A 22140-nucleotide genomic window follows, 5' to 3' on the forward strand; every position below is an offset into this window, starting at 1 on the left:
AAACCAGAATACTCTCCCGTGCGTTTCCACTTTCCCCAATCCGAAAAGGAGCTGCTCGAGCGGTACTGCCCCTTTAAGACCTGCTCGCTCTCGGGCTCTACAAAAGGGAGTGACCTCTGGGCTTTGACAGCTCCCCTAATAACTACCACCGTGCAGACCCCGCCCACCTGGCGACCGGTTGCGCCGATTGGCCAGCAGGCCGGTATCCTGTGCTCTGATTGGCTCGCCGCTTCCCCTGAGCGAACCTTTAGAACTCTGAGACAGACAATATTCTGTTACATTGTAGCAAAATGGCGACTGTCATTCACAACCCCCTGAAAGCGTAAGTAAGACTAAAAAATGTACATATTCCGCGTGGTTTCAATATGAAAAAAAAGGCGCCTTCTGCGTGCCCAGCGCTGCCAATGCACTGCACTTGCAGGCGCTTGCAGCCGTGGCGGGGCTTCTCTTTTTTCTTTCAGCTCTTACTTGTTCATCTTTTTTTTCCCCCTCAACGCGCAGAAATGTTAGGAGATGCAATTAACAAGAAGAAAATTGTTACATTTGTGTTCTGCTTAATTGGCGGACGGAGAGAGAGATGGGATGTCGGCAGGGGAGCCGGGCGCTCGAGCACTCTGCAGCTAGGGGGTCGTGGGCAGCTCGGGGACAGCACCGTCCCCCGAGTGCCCGGCCTCGCGTGGCGGCGAGCGTGGCGCAGGGGGCGGCCGAACTGGGGTAGAGCGCCGGGCAGGGGCCGCCTGGGTGCACTTGGCTAAGCCCCGCATCTCCGGAGCCCGCGGCCCCCGCCCGGCAGCTCCGTCTGCCTGGGCGAGCAGATCGCGGCAGCTCTGGAGTTTGCAGGGCGCTCTCCGCCTTCCGATGGCTGGCAGGGAGTTTGTGCTAACCTCCCGGAGTTGCGAGGACCGCAGGGGGAGCAGCGGGTCCCGGGAGCCCTGGGGCCCAGGTGGTTGCCCGCGGCTTTCCTGCTGGGGCAGCCCCAGGAGCGTGACGGGGCTCCCGGCGGTCGCCGGTGTGTTTGTGGGCGAACTGGCTGTAGTAAATTAACGACTCGCGTTAACTTGGGGTTGATTTGGAGTCAGGGAAGCTGCAGGTCTCATGAATGGTGTTGTCGCCTTCTCTGGATGAAAAGCCGAGACTGGTGGAGAGGCAGCTTGGGGCTCCCGGCCCGAGCAAGGGGCAGGTGCCTCTGGCCGCCGCCGGGAGACTTTGAGCGGACGCCCAGATCCGGGACGGAGGGGGGAGGGCTGCGCGAGGACACGCGGGGGCCAGTCCCCGGGTCCGACAGCCAATTCCTGCTTGCCTGCTTTCCTCCTCTTTTTTATCCTGGCTTCCTTCCTTCCTTCCAGTCGGTGGAACTGTTAAGCCGCTAAGTCCGCTCGCGATTGCGGAGCTGGGGGTGGCTTCGGAAAACTAGCGTCGCTCTAAAAGGGGAGCTATTGGCAGTGATGTTGGCAGAGGGGTGCTCCCTCCAGATGAAGGCGCGACGTGGATGGGGTCTGCGCCTGGGGAATCGGGTCTTCCTAGCTGGGCTGGAAGACGCGGGAGAGGGGCGCGGAAAGGTGAGGGTTGGGGGGCGTTTGGTGCCGAATTCTCGCGGGTGCGTGGCAAATGCCCACCTAGATTCTTTCAACTCCGCGCATCGGCGCCCGCATCCCGGGCTCCTACTGGAGTTGAAATCCAGGTTCACACCGTGGGGCGCAGGGGGATTCCTCATGCGAAGGAACGCACGGAGAAAATGGAACGCGTTGGCACTAGCTCTCTCCCATCAGTAATAGGGAAAAAGGGTAAGAATGTCACAGGTCTCAGAGTTTCAAATATATTACGTATATATATTAAAGCTGCGGTTAAGAGGACATTTGAAGCTGAGGCTGATCAGAGAACAGCTCCCGACATCAGTTCTCGCTCTGCAGCTCGGATACACTGCACTTGAACGCCACAGTCTTTCACCCAAGAAAGAAAATGTTTTATGGCAGAATAGATGGGCGTAACTTCGCGGTATCCTAGCTGGTCGCTCGCGCTGCCATACCGCTGATGCTGTGAGTTTCTACCGAACCCGTAGCTGGTTTGCTGTTTCCCCATTTCCAGCCAAAATCACATAATCGGGCTGATGCCAACTGGTAAACTCAAGTTAGAGAAATCTCACATGTGTGCCAGGTTTGTTTCCTATTGGGAAAGTGCTACCCTGGTTACCCTGGAGCCCGCTTACGCGCCGGCGGGCGCAATATTTCTACGCTCCAGGATTCTCCTGCTTGCTCCAGTTTTTTTGTTTTGTTTTGTTTTTGGACCGCAGAAGGGTGCGTGTTTGGGGAGGGTGTCTGTGTGGGGTACGGTTAGAGGTGGGGGAAGGGACAGAGAAGCAGTCTGGTTAGTGGAATTAGTTCTGAATATTATACTTTATATAATTAGAAGCAGTGGCAATGTGATGTATTTGTAGTTATGTGTCGCCATACACTCACACTAGCGTACACACAATACTCCTGCGGCTTTCTCTAGGTGGGAGTGGAATGGTCCTTTGTAATTAGCTGCTCCTTTTTGCACCCCAACCCCTTTCCCTGGGGTTAAGGGGGTATAAATAATACCCTTGACCAGCCGAGCCTCCTGAGCCCTGGACAGTTTTTAGACTCCAAGGCAGGAGCACACACGTCATTATTGGAAGACCTACACCATCTGCTTTTATTTTTTAAAACAATTTGTTTAATAAAAGATCTAATTTTTTCATTTGTTTTTAAAAGTTGCTGATCAGGAAACAATACACACGTGAATAAATTATGCATGGGATAAATTAGAACAAAGCACATAGACCAAGCAGAAAGGATAGATGGTGGTGGGAGGAGTGAAGCCGGGAGAATGGTTTGGAGAGCTATGTTTTTGGCCTCCTGTGTCCCCTCTGACAATGAAACTGAGCTGAACGACATTAGCATTTTCTGTGTACCTTCTGATTCTTTCTCTCCCCTAGACAGGAAGAAAGAAAAAGAAAAAAAAAAAAAAGAAAGAAAAGAAAGACCAGGGACGCCCCCTATAGAAACTGGTCATACAAAGGTTTCCTCTAGGATTGCGGGACAAAGTGGTGGTAGGTAAGGTTCTGGGAAGAAACAAGCGCAGGTTTCATGCAGCACCTCTGTAGGGCTCTACCTACACTGAGTATGGACCATATTTCATTTATACTAGCTTTTTCCATGTGGGACATTCAATAATTCAACAGCTCAGGTAACTGCATGGCACAATTTGAATCTCATTGTTTTGGGGTCTTCCTTAGGGCTCCAAATTCCTGGAGCCACATCTCAGGAGTTTGGCTTTCTTCCTGCTTGTCTTTGATCTCCCCTCAACTCCCTTTCTGATTCCTCCTCCATGTACCCTTCACTCCCTTCTCTCTGAAGCTGACAGCCTGGCTTCTCTCTCTGTTGTTGCCTTTAACATCTTATTACTGCCCAACAGGGTGTGAGAGGCAGAAACTGGAGCTGCCTGTACTGATCAGATCACAAAGGGGACTCAGCAGGTGGCCCCACAACCTAGCAGTCACATCTGGACAAATAGAATTTAAAAGCATCAGTGGACATGTATAATGTGTAAGTGGGTATTACACATTATTTAATTTAGCAGCTACATTGTCTGAGCCTAAATGTCTGAGCCCTCATTTATTGCCGTTACAAGCAAGGTAAGGGCCATGTGGTAAAGTAAACACATGTAGGCAACAGAAACATGGATTTGAGAAAGGCCTATGTGTAAGTCAGTCACATTACATAGTGTGTTCTGGCTGATTTCTGCGTACCCAGGAAGCATAATGGTTTTAATATAAATTCTAATCTTGCTGTTCTAGTTCAGGTAAACCACCCTCCCTCAAATCTGCTATCAACACTTGAAACAACTTACTTTTATTAAGTTATCAAGCTCCTGGTTTGTATGCACTTAACTGGGAATGTCTGCCACCTTCTGCCAGACTTGATTATGCACATATGTATCTATTATTACAACTGCCTACTTAGAAAAGAATAACTGTTATTATTATTTAATTATTCCATATAAATCAACAGGGCTTTCTGTCAAGTAACTGTAAAGAATGAGACCAGTAAACAATTTTCTCATGCTTATAACTAAACATACATAATTGAAAACTTCTTTTGTAAGGAGTTTTCTGTGCTTAGAGGTGTGTGTTTATATCCGTTTTGTTATTGAGGACACAACTCTGGGAGAAGTAAATCTACTGACTTAGCTAAGGTCAAACAGCAGGTCGTGTGTGTAGATGGACCTTAAATCTTCATCCTGTTATATACTCTGATCTAGATACACCCATTCTAATCTAAAGTGGTTTTGTTCCTGTGAAAGTTGTGTAATTGTTGCCATTTAGAAGCCAGGCCTCACTCTTGCTATAGCGCTCAGTTTAGATATCAGAGAGGAGGGGGTAAGGGAGACACATTCCTGCTTCTAATCTCCTCTTAGCTGTTTCTGCTGGGGTGGGGGAATGACGGGAGGTACTAAGTGGGGAACATTAGGGTTGGGACTTTGTGAACTTGCAGCCTTTTATGGACATTATCATAGCCCTTATGAAAGAGGACCCTCAGACATTTTAAACCAACAGAGGCCTAAGAACCACCTTCTGCAGCTGCTTCTGGTTGCCACTGCAGAAAAGAAAAAGCCCTAAATTCTCCAAAGTTCATTAGCACGCATTATTTTTCAGTCTGGTTTTGATGAGATACCTGTAAAGGAGATTAATTTCTGCCAGAACATAAGTGGAGGCATTGTCACAGGGCAAATCTCTGAAAGTAGCCCTGCCTGCAGACCACCTGGGAGACATCCACAGATCACGGTGGAATGCGAACCGCTCAGATCCTTAAGGTGGGCTGAAATTCAGAGGCATCTTAATTGGAGACTTCTCATCTTCCTCTTTCTTTTTGGAAATATGCAGGTAGCTGGAATTTGAATGCATCTGAGAAAGACCATAATGTCTAAAGCTGTTTCAGAGCCATCTGCTCAGATCAATGCAAAAAAGAAAATGTCACAGTCAGCATGCTTTGTTTTGAGCAGGCACCAGAAAAAGAAAGGGAAACTGAGGCTGATTTTCAGTTTCAAAGTGTAGCCACGCTGAGTGTAGTGGTGGTCGGGTGTGAGGTCATAAAAAGGCACCAGAATCCAGGCCTGTTTATTATCCCAACCTCTGCAAAGTAACTCGTGGTTTTTGAGTATTCGGAAAGTCACTGGAACACAGAAATGTAGCCAAATGTGGCAAGCACTTGGCCAAAGAAATGCCACACTACTGGAATAGGTTTTGCCCAGGCAGGTTTCCCTGCAGGGCCTATGTAAGCATGACCCTAGTTTTAAATAGTCTTTAAATATGTAGGTATTTAACAAGGAAAGATAAAGAGTGGCCTGGGGGGTGGGGTGGGGATAGATGAGTGGATAAAACCATTCTGTGGTCTGGAACTCTGAAAAGATTGTTTAACACCAAGAGAGACTGATATTATGATCCATTGCAAGTTGGAAAGTTTACTTTAGTTGTGTGAGTGACTGAGGAGAGATGAGGTGTTGTGGTGTTTTTGTAATTTGTTTTTCTTATTGGTTCGGTTACTAGTGTTTCACAGTCTGTCAAACCATATGGATGAATGGAGCTTACATCGTAAAACTGTCACCAAAGGAAGGTTTTTGAAGCCTGTGATTTGCATCAGTTTTAAAAGCAGTGGTTAGGAGGTGTTGGGGGGTGGGAAAAGAGGGGCAGACTGTTTAGAGTTTCTAGGTAGTGTGTTTGTGAATAGTAGTGGGGAGGGTGGCAAGGGAAGAGAAGCCTTGAGGAGGCTAAAATTTAGCGGCTGTGTTTGGAAGCAGGGAGGGGTGAGGGGATTAGGCTCAGAGCTTCTAATAATGGGGTTCAAATAGCCCACATTGAGTCCTCCACCACCAAGGCCTCCGTTCTGAGCCTGGGGAACAGTGATGATGGTACATGTCTAATCCTTTTGCCACCCTCTCCACCGTCCCTGAATGAAGAGCCTGGTCATCTTAGGTTGCTGCAAAATGAGTGAGTTTATTGTTGTTACTTCGAAAATCTGCTGTTTGTGTTAACCGCAATTGGAAGCTCCACCAGAAAAGATTTTCCAGTCCCCAAACTTTCACCTGCCATCACTGTGGTCGGATCTCAAACTCTCAAACTCCGTCCCTCTTCGTCGTGCACTTCTCACCAGTACCTAGTGTTTTGCAGCTGTGACTTCAGAGTAATGGAGGAGAAAAAAGAAGCAGCTCGGAGAGAGGAACCCAGAGCCTTGAGCTCTGCAACCAGCTAGCCATGTGATCTTGGACACAACTTCTCTGAGCTGCATATTCCTTGTCTGTAAGATGAAGGTGATGTACCTTGATTGCCCGAATTCTGTTCAAGTCAAAAACTTTGTGGCTCTTACTATGGTTAGTTAGGACAGGAGGACAGCTAGGGGCCAGAGTTCAAAGTCTTTCAAAGTGTGGCTCTAAAGAAGGGTGTGGCTCTTAAGATGGGAGACTCTTTGTAGTTTCATTTTCTCTGGTCCAGTCTTGCCACATTGTGCTACCACTTGGGATTCTAATCAGCATGGAACTTCCTCTCCCTTCTCAGGGCCTAGGGCTGAGGACCAGGTGGTGGACCATTTAGAACGCGGGCTTTGCTTCTGATTTTCTCTTTTGAACACTTTTCTTCTCATTAACACCCCAAACAGAATGGAGAGAAGAAAGAGAAGTGGGAAAACTAATTGGTCTATTTTGCTGTTTATAAGCACTCAGATAAAGTTTTTGGTTGTAGTAAAGACTGGAATTACTGAGAATATCTGTTTTTTTCTCTCTTTTCTTTAAATGTCTGGAAGGGGAAGCAAGTAAAAGATTTTTCTCCTGGATTTCATGTATTCATATCTCTGTGGACCTGCCCTCTCCTCCACCATGGCACCCATCCCAATTAACATGGAAATAAAGTGTTTATTTCATTCCCATTTGGGCAGCTGCAGATACCTGGCTGTTCAGAGAGCTGAAGTAGGTGGAACTGTACTTATGTCTCATTGAGCTTCCTCTAGTGTACCCTGTGTTACTGCTGAGAAAATGGAGGTATCCCGCCGACACACCGAAGCTGGCCCTACCTGGCTGGGTATTAGCAGTGTCTAAATTGGAATGCACTGCCTCTCCTTCAGTGACATGCCTCTAGAACATCCCAGGTTCCTCTGGGGTCACTATTATTAAGCTTTTCTTTGGTTGAAATCTCCCTTGGCAATTTTCTGTAAGCTTAAAGGAGGAAGAGGGGGTTGTAAAACCCATGAGAGAATTCACAAAAGCCTAAATTGTGAGACTTTGGCAAAATGAAAGAAAAAACAAAATGGTCACTCTGATCTTCAGCAGAAAGAGGCAGCCGTTAATTTTTTTTTCTCTAATTGTAAAAAAAAAGCATGTCATTTAACATTGATAACATATAAATATACCATTTTAACCATTTAAATGTATAATTCAGTGGCATTAAGTACGTTCATAATGTTGTGCGACCATTGATACTATCCATCTCCAGATTTTTTTTATCATACCAAACAGACACCCTCCCCCACCCCTAACCCTGGTAATCACCATTCTATTTTCTGTCTGTATGAATTTGCCTATTCTAAGGACCTCATATAAGTAGAATCATGCAATATTTGTCCTTTTGTGACTGGTTGATTTCACTTAGCATAATGTCCTCAAAGTTTGTCTACCATGTTACAGCATGTGTCAGGATTTCCTTTTTATGACTGAATAATATTCCATTTGTGTATATACCACATTTGTTTATCCATTCATCCAATGATAGACACTTGGGTTGTTTTCACTTTTTGGCAATTGTGAATAATGCTGCTATGAACATGGGCATAGAAGTAGCTGTTTGAGTCCCTGCTTTCAGTTCTTTTGGGTATATGTCTAGGTCCTCTTCATTTTCAGACTCTTTAAAATGTAGGGACTACGTTTCTAGATAGTACAGGCAGCCCCACCTTATAAACTTAAAGAAAAATAGTGACAGTATCATAGAATTCAACTTCTTTGTCCCCCTCCCCCGTAGGAATACCATTATTTAAGGGAGGTAGATAAATGTCCTGGAAACCCAGAAACTCACTTCCCTCTTCCTCGGCCCTTGTCCCCCTGCCCTGAGCGTAGGGACTCCCTGGAGGGTCAGGGTTTGGGTGTGGGGAGGCTCCAGGTGCTTAGTCTTAGTCAGCTGTTGGGTCTTGGAGTAAAGGTCTCCTAGGCAGAGAGGAGGTTCCATCTGGTAACGGGGTTGAGGGATCACCTGGGATGACAGGACAGCTTGAAAGGCAAGAGTTAGTAAACTAGGCCTGTCTTTTCATGTAGTGAAAAAAGCTTCTGTCTCCTTTCTCTTCCCTTCCCCTACACCCAGCCCTGCTTACCACCCCCACCCCCACCCAAATGAAATAATAGATGTGAAAACATTTCAGAAGGTGTAAAATACAAATGTGAGGCATTATTAGGAGAACTATAGTTTCCTTTAGCTGACTGAAGCCTTCTCATAGTCAGCAATACCTCATATATTAAACATTATTTTAATATATTAAAACGAAAACAAGTGAAATGAATCTGGCATTCCACATCATGTGTAACCATTGTTTCTCAGGAAATGCGAAGCCTTACTCATCCAGCTGTGTGTAAATAGCTCTGGGATGCAGTGGGATTTCCCATTGTCTGGGTTTGAAATAGGTGAGAATATGAGCTCAAGGGAAGTCCTCATTTCATTTCCCATTGGCCGCCATGAACTGAGTCCACCTTCAAAATCAGGGGAAACGGAAGCTCGGAGGGCAGAGGGACTCCTGGGAGAGGGAAGGGGTGAAGGTGGGCCTGGAGCTTAAATTTGCTAGTGCACAAGGAGGGTGAGCTGTTGACACAGGAGATCAGCAACAAGAATTGATTCCTTATACAGAGTAGACTATGGAGATCATCGTGATGGGGGTCAGATCTCAGAATTGAAGTTACATGTTGGTTGCCAGCCCTGGAAATGCTTCAGGTTCAAGTTTGCTGCAGAACTACAACATTACTTTATAAAAGCAAATTAAGTGAAAAACGTCATTCACACTCCCCATTCTCCTCAACTAATGACTCTTTAAACATCTTTGCTGCCAGTTGAGCTCAATGAGAACTGTCCCACCCTCTTTGGAGCTTTGTCATCCTGCCTGGCCAACAACTGACTGCCAGCCTGCCCCTCAGAACTAAGCGGCATAGTAGCCTCTCTCCCTGCATCTAGGAGCTTCCACTCCAAGGAAGGCCTCCAGTCTGTCTGTTTCTCCTTCCAGACCCTTGTTTGGCCCGGCAAAGTAAGTGCCTGTAAACCAGAAGCCTGACTTCTCCCCTAGGCTTCTCTTAGAGAAACCACTGTCAGTTGGGGGTGAGGGGCGGTGGGAGGCAATGTGGTGCTGAGGGTGGGGGAGGGCAGGGTGGATGGGGTAGTGGGAGTGGAGAGAATATATTCTCTCCTGCTAATTATTTTCCCCGAGGACTTAGCCAATGCAGAACCACCTATTATCATGGGAGTGCTCTATGGTGGTTCTGCCTGTGATGAATGCTAAGTAGAAACAAGCAAGAAAAATTAACAGGCGGCTGCTTCTGTCCACCTAATTAAAATGCATATCCAAATGCATAATTCCTTATGTTTCCCCATGCACACACTCCCCTTCCAATCCCAATTCTATGGAGCAGAAAAAAAAACACTTTCCCCCAATCATTTCTCTTGATTATATTTCCATCAAGGAAGAACAGGAGGGTTCCCTTAGACTAGAAAAGGGCTGTTCTTATAACACTTCTAAAATCTCTGGGTTTTTATTTAGATTGAGCCCGAAAATGCTGAACTATTTCTTGTTTAAAATGAAAAACAAAAACTTTATCTGACTGTAGAAAAAAGATGGAAAGGAGTAGAGAAATAAAAGGGGAAAAAAATAGAAAGCAAGAAAAAAAGAAAGTTCCCACCATTTCTGCTGACCTTTTAATTTTGTGCTCAAAGTCTGGCTTGGGTCAGCAATAAGAATTTGGGTCTTTTCTATCTCCTCTTGGTTCTTTCCTGGACTTTGTACTGCTTCCCACAGCCCCCAAAACAAACATAGCCCAGGGTTTTGTAGCGAGATTTGAGAAGATGCATCTACCTGTGCAGATCAGGTAGAGAGAGAAAAAAACACCACACCACTACCACCACCACCAACACAAAAAAAAAAACCCCCGAAAGCCTCTGCGCCTCTGCGTTTGGGACTAGATCAGAGATGCAGACACCACCATCCCAAGTACGTTTTGAGTCAAACAAACAATACCTCTCTAGCCTTATCTTCCTCCCTCTTTGTTCACTGATCATTTGCTCCCCCTCGGAAGAACAACTTTATTCAGTGTCATAAAATATTTAATGAGACAGGAAACTTAAGTCACTGTGTTCAATTTGATGTCACTGCCACCTATGTGACAGCCCCTCCTCCCTGGCTAGCCCCCCCCCCCCCCCAAGCCCCTGACTGCCCTCCACAGCCGCCCCAGCTGTTGATTTATCAGGGCCGGCTGGCTCAGCAGTGCATGGAGATTGCTTTTAATTAACTCTCTTCATTTTTCCCAATCTTCAGGGAGCAGCAGCCCTTTAATGATTTTAATATTTTATCTGGATTTATCTCGCCTTATTTGTTGTTGTTTGACTTCCGCATTTGTTCTTCCTAAAGCTCTTCCAGACTGATATATTTATTTGCCCCTTCCTCCGACCCCCAAGACCTTTCTGGAGAAGGGATACTGATGGGTTCTGAAAAAGGCCCCGCCCTCCCAAGCTTTCTGCCACCTGCTCCGGCACAGGCGCCCGGTGTTGGCCTGTGCAATGGTTTGGATTAGGACCTTCGTTTTAGTAATCCTAGTCTCACCTGAAGGAGTTTCTTTCTGAGCTTTTCATTTAAAAACAAACTTGGAATTTTAGAAAGAGAGATCTTTTTGCCTCTCTCGTTCTTGCTGCCTCCGTAAGGGAGGAAGCTGCCCTGGAGAGTGGGATAAAAACTGCTACCTGGGTTCCCCGTCAGCTGTAGTCTGAGGTCTGCCATCTTGCCCACCCCACCCTGACATAGTGCAATGGAACTGCTGCAGAATGATGACTTTCTGGCAGGGCTGGATGTAGGTGCGGTCAAGTCTGTGTGCCACTTTATTGTTCAGATGTAGCTGGGATCTGCTGAGCAACTGCTTGAAGAGTAATCGTAGGTACAGGCTGAAAGAGGACGTGCAGAGGCACCGGTTGCCTTCTCCTTCAACCCTCAGTGTCCCATCTCTGTGCCTGCTCCCCAGGGTGGGAAAACACACCACCACCTGCACACCTTCCCAGCGCCCTTTCCAGCCTCCTTTTGGCTGCAAAGTGTTTCTTTCCCCAGTAGTCCCAGAGTGGTTTGGCAGAAAGACTTCCGTGGGGGCTACTTTTCCACAAAATGCCCTTTTGGAATCTCAGTTTGGTGATACATCTTTAGGGTTATCCGTTGCTAGGCAACTGCCAACTAAAGTTTGAGCCTGATCTGGGGATTGCAGTGAATTACTCTGGGTGACTTGTATCTACATTTCGGGACTGGGCTCTGCAATCCCGTGTCTGGGAACAGGAGTTTGAGAAGACATTCTTCCATGTGCCTTTATGGAAAGAAGTATTGGTTTTTAAAGTCTAGCCCAGTGCCTCACACACAAATGTTTATTTTGGTGATGAAAATGGTGATTCTTTGTTTTTTTTTTCCCATCTCCTTGCACTCACCCCTTTAGCTCTGTCAGTTCTGAAAACCAATATGCTATGTGGGATCCTACGCTCGTATGTGGAGTATGGAGATGGAAAACTAGGGCTCTGCACCACAGTCTGGTTGGCGTTCAGGCTCCTAGGAGTCCTACTGAGTGTGGCTTCTTCATTTTCTTTGTCAATGGCAGACGCTTTTGAGAATCCTGTGAAAGTTGTGGACTATCTCCCCAGAAAAAAATGCACGTGTGTGAACATCTCCATATGGCTTTATGGGGCTCACAGACCTTGAGGAGCCCATCAGTGGAGACCCTAGAGGTCCATGGGCTCCAGGTTAAGAAGCTCAGAATGAGAGATGAGCTGAACTTGTTATCTTGAGGGTCTGCTCTGTATCCCTGCTTAGAAAGAGGGTGCCCCTCATGCTCCCCCTATAGTGTCACCAAAGGGCTTGCAGCTTCTCCAGCCCTGCTCCAGGTATGCTCGATGAGCATCCACTTTCTCATCGCCCAGATGCTTCGAAGTCCCCTCTTTCCCACTGAGGCCCTTGCTGACCCTTGGGTAGAACTGGCCACACCTGCCCTTGGTCCCATAGTCCTAAGCATATTCTTCTCTCTTGGCCACTGAAATACTTCACTCTGGTTAGTTAGAATGTAAGGCCCGGGAGGATAGACAGGGACGGGGCCTGCCTTGCCTTCCTAGCCCCGGAATCTAGCATAGCAGGCGCTATCTCATAAACATGTGTGGAATAACCAAGCAAAGGAAGCCACCAGGCAGACACACTGCTTTTCCCGCCTAATTTGCTGCTAGCCCTTTAGACTTGACGTGTTTCTCATCCTCTCCCTCAACTGCAGGAGTTTGGAAAAGAAAGACATCAGAATTCCTTTTCCCAAATTCTTCAGTTTCAGGGGTGGAAACACTGGCCTTACTTGCATGTAGCATGTTCGGCTGTGATGAATGTCAGCTTTATTTATTTTGGCCCCTTGTTTCTTTATCACATCCTTGTAGATATAGAAAACATGGATTTCCCCCTCTTTGGTCTTGGGAAATAAAGACAAGTCTTTTCGCTTTGTTCTTTTTCAGGGACTAAGTAACTTAGGGCTTGTGACAAGCCACTGGTAAGTCTACCATATTTTTATTAAGTGCCTGATGTGTGCCCAGCTGTGTGTGGGGTTTCCTTTAGCCTTATTTATACCTGAGGACTTGTATGGGTTTTAAGATGGAGGAGACCAGAAGGTGAGAATAATATATAGGTTTAGCCCAAGGCTGGCATCAGTGAGAGTCTACTGCCCGTCCTATTGAGTTTGGCGGTATCTGTAGCCCAGTGACTGTTTTCAGATACATACTCTCTGAGACATTGCCTGTTATATACTTTCATAGTACCAATGCCTAGATCAGGGGTGTCCAAACTTTTTCCAACGTTTTTTACCAAGGGCCATATGCGGTAAAATACACAAACAGCCGGGCCACTCACTCGAGGTGAAGTACGTACTGCCTCACCTGGTTTATTTAAGTAAACTAAATATATTTTTGGAATTTGCTGCGGGCCAATTAACAATGGATTGCAGGCTGCAGTTGGCCCGCAGGCCGCAGTTTGGACACCCCTGCTATAGATAGATACAACTTTCCCTATGACTCCGTGTCCCAAACACATTCAGAGCAGATCAATTCACTCGACAATGAAACAAAAAATGATGTCCTGGGGATCACGTGAGGGCCTTTATTCCTCATATTGAGAGAGAGAGAAATGCCTATCATGGTAACTTTGCCATGTCCTCTCACCGCTTTTCCACGCTCCCGATCACTCAGTGTTGGAGCTATCTGGAAGAAGGTACCACCTGGAGAGGCCTGGTTCTGTGTCGGGAGGAAGGTGAAGACCGAGGTGGAGTCGGGCTACCCAAGTCAAGTTTTCATTCAGATTCTAGTCTGCTAGATCTCCTTCCATGCAGAAAGCCAGAGAAAATGCTGATGGTGCATGACCTATGGGCTGTAGGAGCAGAATTGTACAAAAATGTTTGTCAACTCAGAAAGGTCATACTGTGCTAGCACTTAGTCAGTCCTGCTGTGCAACCCCTCAGTGCAGAGGGCACACATGGGGCCATCCGCTTGTTCGTGCTCGTTTCCTTTCTGGGCAGCCATCCCAGTATAACAGATACTTATACATATTCTGTCCTCATTTATATAATTACACACATCTCTGGGGGATAGGGAACAGGTTTGGATCATTCAATTTTAGGTCAGTTATGCACAAGGTAGCTGAGATGAACACTGATCTGTAGAGATCTATGAAATGTGGAAAGTTCCCATAGTTCCCTGGTCCCAAACACACCAGGGGGCATTGTTTGCCATCTCAGGAGCTGGAGATCCCCGTCAGCTTGGTGGGCAAGTGGTGGCATGGAGCCTGCCTGGCTTGTGAGTCTGAAGGTAGGAACCTTTCTGAGACAGAGCTACTTCTTGCTATCCTTGGAGCAATAGGATTCTTGTTTTTTCATTTGAGGATCTGCCAAACAGAGAGGACCCATTAAGATTCCTCTTCTGGTGGTCATTTGTTCTCACCCATTACCTTTCTGGAATGGGTTCGGTTCCTGAGAAATACAGAATAAAAGAAGCTCTGATGGGTAGAACAATATTATTGCCCAGTGTTGCCTGGAGTTCCTGTCTCCTTTGTGACCCAGATGAACTGGGGTCGACAATGTTAAAGCTCTGAAATGTTCCTACCTTTCTCCAAGACCCGGCATTGGCAGCCTTGGGCAGTTCAGCTTCCTGGCATTGCTCCTCCAGGCTCTACTGTAGCTTTTCAAATCCCCAGGAAGGAAAAGCCTGCTGGTTACCCTTTCATTTTTCTTTTGCATTCTGCTTCTTATTTTATTTCTTGACTCAGATCTAAGCCTCTCCAGCATTCTCTGAGCCCTAGATGGAAGAATAATCCACTTAATGCTTCATATCAAGGGTTACAGCTCCAGCCTAGGTCTCCTTCTGACTTCTTGTCCTTTCATCCATGCCCCACTGACATCATACTCCTTCCCCCACGTGCAGCACCCCTTGATCAAAAAGCACCAAAGGGGCACAGAAAGAAGGAAGAGTATTCCACTTTGTCCCCATGAGGGCACACTCAATCTTGTGACTGTGGGAGTGGGGAGAGGGAAGGGGGAAATGGGCAAAGACTGCACACAGCAAATGGGTGAGAAGAATGGGTGTATGAGGTTACAAGGGAGGGAATAACCTGGCACTAAATTAGCAGTCCAGCCCCCGAGGGGGGACTGTGAATTAGGAAGAGAAAAGCGGGTCCCATCGTTGAGGTGTCAGAGTTTTCAGGGAAGAGGCAGCTCTGAGCCGAATTGGGAAGGATGGTGGGATCTGGTCAGGCTCAAGGAGTGATGGGGGTTGAGGATGGGGAAGGTCAAGTGTAAAAGGTAAATGAACAAAGATTTGAGAAGCATTTGGTCGCATTTGAGTCATGACTTAGAGAATCCCCTCCTTTTCTGGGGGAAGGAAAACCAGGTGGGAGGGAATGTGCAGAGGACGGCAAAAGGATTCCTGTGTCTGGATGGCAGTGTGTGTGTGTGTGTGTGTGTGTGTGTGTGTGTGTGTGTGTGTGTGTCCTAGTTCATGGACAGAAGGTAAAATGGGAAATAGCCTGGGGCCAGGCTGGTCTGAGTAGAGCCGCGGTTAGGCAGCCAGTTCCTGGGAAGAACTTGAACATTTCAGAGGCCAAAAGAGAGGCTTCAGGGGAGGTTGGGGTTGTCATCCTGTGTCCCCCAAAGGGGAAGGGGGAAGGTTGCCTACCTCCAGAGGCTCCCACTCTCACTAAGGTTGAGTTGAATCCTGGTTCGTGGTTTCCTTGATCATGTGTTCGGGTCCTTTCCAGGGCATCTCCCGGAGGGGCTGGCGGTCGGGGGGATACACTGGGGGGCCTGTTTTGGTGAGAACCTTCCATTTTATCAGGTGCAGGTCAGCTCTGGCCAGCAGATTTGCTAAGTGGGGTTAAAAGCCTGTCTAAATGCTGGAGCTAAAGGCCTTTTTCCCTTTCAATGCTTTAGTCACCATCCCTTTTCTTTAAAACAACAACAACAACCCATAAATGGTATAAATAAAAATATACAAATCCAGTCCGGGGCGGAAAACATGAAAGCTCACCGTGGTAGCTCAACTGAGTCTGGTGCTCCAAGGATGAGTTTCATGATTCACATCGGGGGAGTGAGGCCGCAGGTCTCTCAGTCAGTGTTTCCTCCTGGGGGCGCTGAGGTGTTTATTCTGAAGGTAGTGCTTCCCCACTCCCACATAGGCACCCCCCATTACCCATTCAAGCTCTCCACCTACATGTTGCCTACTCCATCCCAGAGGAAGGCCAAGGGGCCCAGGGAACCAACTTTTAGGGGGAAGGGGCATCCCACCAGTCTTTGGGATCCCTTCGAGTCTTGCAGTCTTTGAAAGTTCAAACACTCTGTCCCAGGGAGTGTGGCAAGCAGTGGCTGTGTGGCCTAACTTGGGTGCTGGCTCTGGAGTTGGAGAGTCTGGGTTCAAATCCAAGTCCCACGATCATGGGCAGGATTTCTAACCCCTCTGTGCCTCAGTTTCCTCGTCTGTAAAGTGGGAATGATAGTTTCTGCCTTTAGAGGGTTGTTAGAGAATTAAGTGAGTTAATATATGTAAAGTGCTTAGAAGAGTTGGCACATAGTACCCTCTTAACAGATGTTTGCAGTGACCCTGTGTTTCCATCTGTAGAATGCAAAGACATACTAGCTGGCTTTCCCCCCCGCCTCACATTGGCTTAGGAAAATGAGATAATAAGTAGGAGAAGTTCTGATTTTCTTAGAAGAAAGATGTTCTAGAACCTTACGGCATTATTATTATTATTATTATTAATGTACTGTTTTACTCTTAGAGCAAATCTGCTAGAAGAGACTTTGAGAAAGATTTATCTATGGGACACTTTGTCCAGTTCAGATTATTACATGCTACTTAATTGGTGCTGATACCGGGTCCTTCTGAGAAAGAACAAGAATTTCACAAATGCAGAAACGACACATGGAGATGGACTGAGTCTCTGATGTGGCTGAACTCCTTGCTCTCACTTCCATTCATTGCTGCCCCCTCCTCCTCCGAGGAGCATGCTTCCTGCCTGGGCGAGGATGCCCTTTGCACAGGTGGAGCAGGGCTCCGAAGTCCTTCAGACCAAGGTGGGAGGGAGTTGAGAGTTGGTCTGACACACGGAGGACCGTGGACACCTTGCTCACCTGCAGCCCTCCTGTCCCGGCGGGTGTGTGTAGACACCTTCCCAGCACACACTTTTGGTAGGCAGTGATTTGTGCTTGACAAGCTGGCATTCCAAACTCCAGATCTTCCAAACACCAGACCCCTATGTTATTTTTAACCATCCAAAGTTTTTCCACGTGGTGTAATTGATGGGACTCGATAGCCTAGTCAGAGGACCTACACTTCAGCTTGTGTTGCATCCTTTGAATGGGAATGTGTCTGGTGACCAAGCAGAAAATCCTGTTTTCTGAAGTGACTGTTCTAAATCTTCCCGCCCACCCTACCCCCCACTCATCGGTGGGGAAAAGAAGCAAACACAAAGATAACCTGAGCTCGCCTGTTTCTGTGGCTCCAGATAGGAGGGAGGAAGATCATTTCTGTCTGTGACCTTCTCCCTGCTCTCTCTGAGTTCTGATAATGAGGGACAAAGCTACATTTTCAGAGAGATAACAGGAAGGGCATTGAGGAGGTTGGCACACAGTCTCTTCTAGCCTTCTTTCTCAGCCCCCGTCTTCTCCAAGGGGTAAGTCACATTCTCATGGTCCTCTGGGGACAGCCTGGGACAGATGCTCTTATTTAAGAACCTCAGCTTTATAGGTGTCCAGTGACCACCAACCTGTGATAATTGAGAAGATTCTCAGCTGCCCGAGTTCAGGGGAAAGTGTGCCACCTCACTCTGCCCTGTCATTTGCATCATGAATTTCTCCAACTGGTTTCTCATGTCTCTTCTTCAGTCACACGTCTTTCCACACCATGGAGCACTTGACATTTATCTTGTATTAGTTTAGCATGTACAATGTACCAGCTACTGTGTATACAATGGGTGTACAATGGTGAACAAAACCAACGTGGACCCTATTTTTATGGAGCTTATAGGCCAGTTGGGGAGACAGACATGAACCACATAAAAATATAAGTAAAAGTTGGATCTGTGTTATGTTGGAAAAGTCCAGGAAGATATAAGAGAGTATAGCAGGAGGAACTGTTCTAGTCTTGTGTGTGGAGGGAAACTCCTTGAAGAGGCAACATTTCATCTCAGGCAGAGGAACAGCATGTGCAAAGGTCCTGTGACATGATGGAGGGGACAAGGAAAGCAGTTGTAGTCAGAGCGTCAGAGAGAAAGGGAAAGTATGCTAAGAGAGGTGAGGAGGGGCTCGAACACGCAGGCCCTTGATGTGTATTTTAAGAGTGTATACTTTCTCCTAAGAGCCATGGAAGGGTTTAAGTTAGGAAGTGACTTGATCCAATTCACATTCTAAAAATTTCCCCCTGGTTACTGGGAGACTTAGCAGTAGGGCCAGGGAAGGACCGCATGAGTGAGTTCTGAGGAGGCTCTTCTGGGTCCAGTTTAGAAAATAAAAATGAGATATGAGCACGTACATGAAGGACCAGGCATTAGCTGCATAGGCTGTGACAACAGAGCTTTCCCTTTAACTGCTTCCCTCCTTCCTATAATTCCCAGTCCCATTTGATAGTTGACAGAAACTGATACCCCACCCCCATCCTTGGAAGTTTTCGATACTGTGAATAGATTACTTTTCCTCTCAAGTACAGTCTGAAGCAGTTTGCCTCTCTCTGTTGTCCCTGCTGCTCACTCCTACAGCGGGTGCCTTGGGGCTTCTCAAGGTGTGGCCTGAGGACTACCTATGCCAGGGCAGCTCTGTGACTGATGTAAAGGTAGGTTCCTGGGTTTTCCCCTAGACCTGCTGAATCAGAATCTCGGGGGTGAGGCCATGCTGTCTGATTCTTATGCCTGCTAAAGCTTGAGAACCACTGTTCATCCAGCACTGCACATACACCAACAAGTGTAATGATGCTTTAAATGGGTGTGTGTGGGGGTAGAATAGGTACCGAGTGCTTTCGAGACACAGATGGTCTCTTGAAGCCTCACAATAATACACATGAGGAGACAAGGCTCTGGTAATTTCTTTGTCCTACTTGACATAGTTATAAAATGACAGCATTGGTGGGAGAAGGGGGCTCAAAACCGGATGTTTGTCTCCAAGCGCTCCGCGTTGCCTCTTTCTTCACCCCTCTATTCTTCGGTGGGCAGGGTTCAAAAGTATTGATTTCTTACAATTTCCATATGTAGTTCTTTTTAAAAAAAGATTCAGTACCTTTTTTGAGGGCTCATGGGATCCATCTAGAAAGTGTGTATCCAGTTAGTACATGAAAAGGTGGAATCAGGTGGGTTTATTGTAATTCTTATAACTTTTTAGTATGGAGGATATCGAACCTAGACAAAAGTAGACAGAATAGTCTAAAGAACCTCCATGTATCTATTACCCAGCTTCAACAGTCACAATGGGGGCAGGCAACGTTTCAGTTGTTCAGATTTTGCCCTGTGATGCTCTCATTTCTATGTCCATTGCATGAAATACCGGATAGGAGAATGGGTAGCAGGAACAGAGAAGCTTTCAAAGTACTCCTACCAGTTAATGACCAAAGCTCTTTTGACTCTATTTGTTCCTCAACAGTACAGCTCATAGGCAGAGGTTGGAATTGTAGATCTAGGAAATACCTTGGAGACCACTGGTGGTCTCCCTCACTGTTTAGACATGACAACAGAGGCCTCGCAACATCTGGGGAGAGCCTTCAGGCCTCACACAACTAATAAGAGGCAGAACTGGGCCTGGAATCCAGGTCCTCCAGCCCTGTCTTCCGTACGCACCACAGAGGGTCTCTTGGCATTTTTGCTCTGGGAGACAGAACCCTATGGTTGAAATGATGGTATTTAACCATCTCAGCCTTTGCTTCCTCCTTGTGAAAAAGATTCTGGGTATACTGGAGGTCTCCTGGTCTGGCTAGAAAATACACCTGTGAGATGAGTACTGGTGGAAGAAAGGTGGGCCACATACTCAATGTCCCTGCATGCCCTAAAATTCTAGAAGCTGTAGAATTTTAGGCAAAATATGACAAATTAGTGAGTGCCATAGATTTTCAGGGAAGGGAGAAACCAGTTTCACTGGCCAGGTTCATGGAGCAGCGGGAGGGAGCCGTGACGGATGGGTAGAAGTTGGCATGTTGAGGAGAGATTGGTTCCCTGTCGGAGGGGAACCAAGCTCTCAGCTCAGCATATCAACCAGGAATTATTTAGCATCTCCTGAAGTGGAAGGCTCTGTGCCTTCACACCAAGGGGGATACTAAGAAGCAGAGGATACAATATCTGTTCTCTAGGAACTTTCTGTCTAGTTGAGGGACAAGACATAGGTTGAATATTCATACAAGTGGAAAAGTGTAGGTTGATTTTTTTCAGAGAAGCCTAAAGAAGAGTGCAGTGGAAATCAAGAGCTGAATCACAAAACAGAACGTAGTACCGATGTTAATGGCCATGTCCCCAATGTCTTCTGCGTCCACGTGGCCATGTGCTGGGTGCTGTAATAACTGCATCATTACACAGCAGCTTGGACAGTAATGGTGGTTAGATGGTTCCAGCCACCATCTCCCGAGCACCTACCTACCTGTACTCTGCTTGGCAGCCCTGGGTTGTGTGCTTTACACACAACTCATTTACTTCTCCTAGGAAGCAGGTATATTAACTATTTTACAGATGAGAAAACTCCAGAGAGTTTAAGCAACTTGCCCAAGACCCTCACGTGTGGACTTGAAACTGCCCATGAAATGGACTTGGGTTCAAAAAGGAACAGTGTGAATACCAACCAGACGGGGTGGCCACGAGAGATAAGGCTGGACAGGTAATGAGGACCCGGTTAGAAACACCTGTGTGAAAAGTTTGGCGCTGATCCTGGAGGTATTGAGGAATTATTTAAGGTATGACAGGATGGACGTTGACGGTGATTAATGGGCAGGATGGCTTGCGTGAGGAGGCTGTGGCAGGAACACAGACTGAAGCGACTGGGGTTTATGGGAGGGGCTGGCAGTGGGAACGTGCCTGGTCAAACCAAGTAATGAAAATCCTCACAGCCCATCAAACTTAATTAAAATCAAATAAACACTCCAGCCAACCCACCTCATACCAAGTAGGGGTAGAGATTCCAGGTCGTTACTAGGGTATTAGTGCTGTTTTCAATATAGCTGCAGGGACATAAAGCTTCGTTATTATATAACACTTGTAAAATAGAATATGCTCTGTGTTGATAGGCTCCTCTACACATTTGTGGCTTCAGCCCTCAGCTAGGTCCTCGGTGCCCTATCGTCATCTCTTTTCTCACCCCCTTTTCATTTCTTCCCGTAGCAATTGTCCCAGTATTTTGCCATTTACCCAAAAACCCTTCCCATCCTCTCCCTCTCCGCAGATGATTTCACCCCAAACTTATTCAAGAAAAACCAAAGCCATGAAACCAATAACTTCTCCATCATTTCTGCCCTCTGACTTGTCAGGGCAGAAGCCACTTCTTCAGAGGAGCCTCCCCTGCCCGCCCCGTCTAATACTGTCCGTGTGCCACTCTCCCATGACCCTTGTACATGTTTCTCCCACAGTGCATACAGCCATCAGAAATTATCGTTATATATTTGTTCATCCGTCTTTTGTCTGGCTTTCCCCTTGGAAGGTAAGTTTCAAGAAAGCACAGACCTTGCCTGCCTTGGGCCTGCAGCAGCCACAGTCCCTAGCACTTAGGAAGTGCCCGGGACATGGAAGTTGCTCAGAAATAGAAATGAATGAGGGAATTCCCACGGCTTCAGTCATGATTCAATATCCCATTATTTGATCTAACTCTCTCTTCCTGACTATCCTACTGCCTACTCCACCCCACCTGGATGGACCCCTCAAACTTACATCCTAAATGCATTGTTCTTCTTCCTCTAATGCTGTTTATTCCTCTCAGGGTTCACTCTCTTTTAAGCAAAGTCTCAGGGTCATCTTTGGCTCCCCTCGCTCCTCACCCCCACATACACTTAGTGCTGTTGACTTAACCTTGGCAGTGTCTCTGGACTCTGTCCCCTCTTCCATTTATCTCTCATTCATGCAACATGAGTGCTAATGGGACACTGGCAGGAGATTCCTAGTTGACTTACCAACATCTCTCCTCTCTCCCCATGTCAGGCTATCCCTACCCACAGGGAGAGCTTTGCACAGTTTCTTTATATTTTCAATGGCTCTTTCTGATTGTAGAATCCATCCATCCACTGTTTTCTGAGGACCAGCCCTGTGTGAGGTGCTGGGGTAGAGAACTGAGAGCACAGTCTTTGCCTTCATATCAATTTTCAGTCTTGTAGGTGGGGACAGATATAAACAA

The 22140-nt window shown here is 46.9% G+C and overlaps 1 protein-coding gene across 2 annotated transcripts in view; it reads left to right on the top strand.

The window, feature by feature from the left end:
* Positions 1 to 227: 227 nt before the first annotated feature.
* The window catches only part of DPF3 (double PHD fingers 3), a 254240-nt gene continuing 232327 nt past the window's right edge, over positions 228 to 22140 (top strand). For both annotated transcript variants that reach the window (XR_012494614.1, XM_019733356.2), the window contains exon 1: positions 228 to 322. Coding sequence is in view for 1 of the 2 variants with exons in the window: in XM_019733356.2 (XP_019588915.1) it covers positions 291 to 322 (32 nt within the window). In the remaining variant the exon portion in view is untranslated. The remainder of the gene's footprint in view (positions 323 to 22140) is intronic.

This window comes from Rhinolophus sinicus, linkage group LG03, assembly GCF_036562045.2.
Source record: "Rhinolophus sinicus isolate RSC01 linkage group LG03, ASM3656204v1, whole genome shotgun sequence".
Lineage (NCBI taxonomy): Eukaryota > Metazoa > Chordata > Mammalia > Chiroptera > Rhinolophidae > Rhinolophus > Rhinolophus sinicus.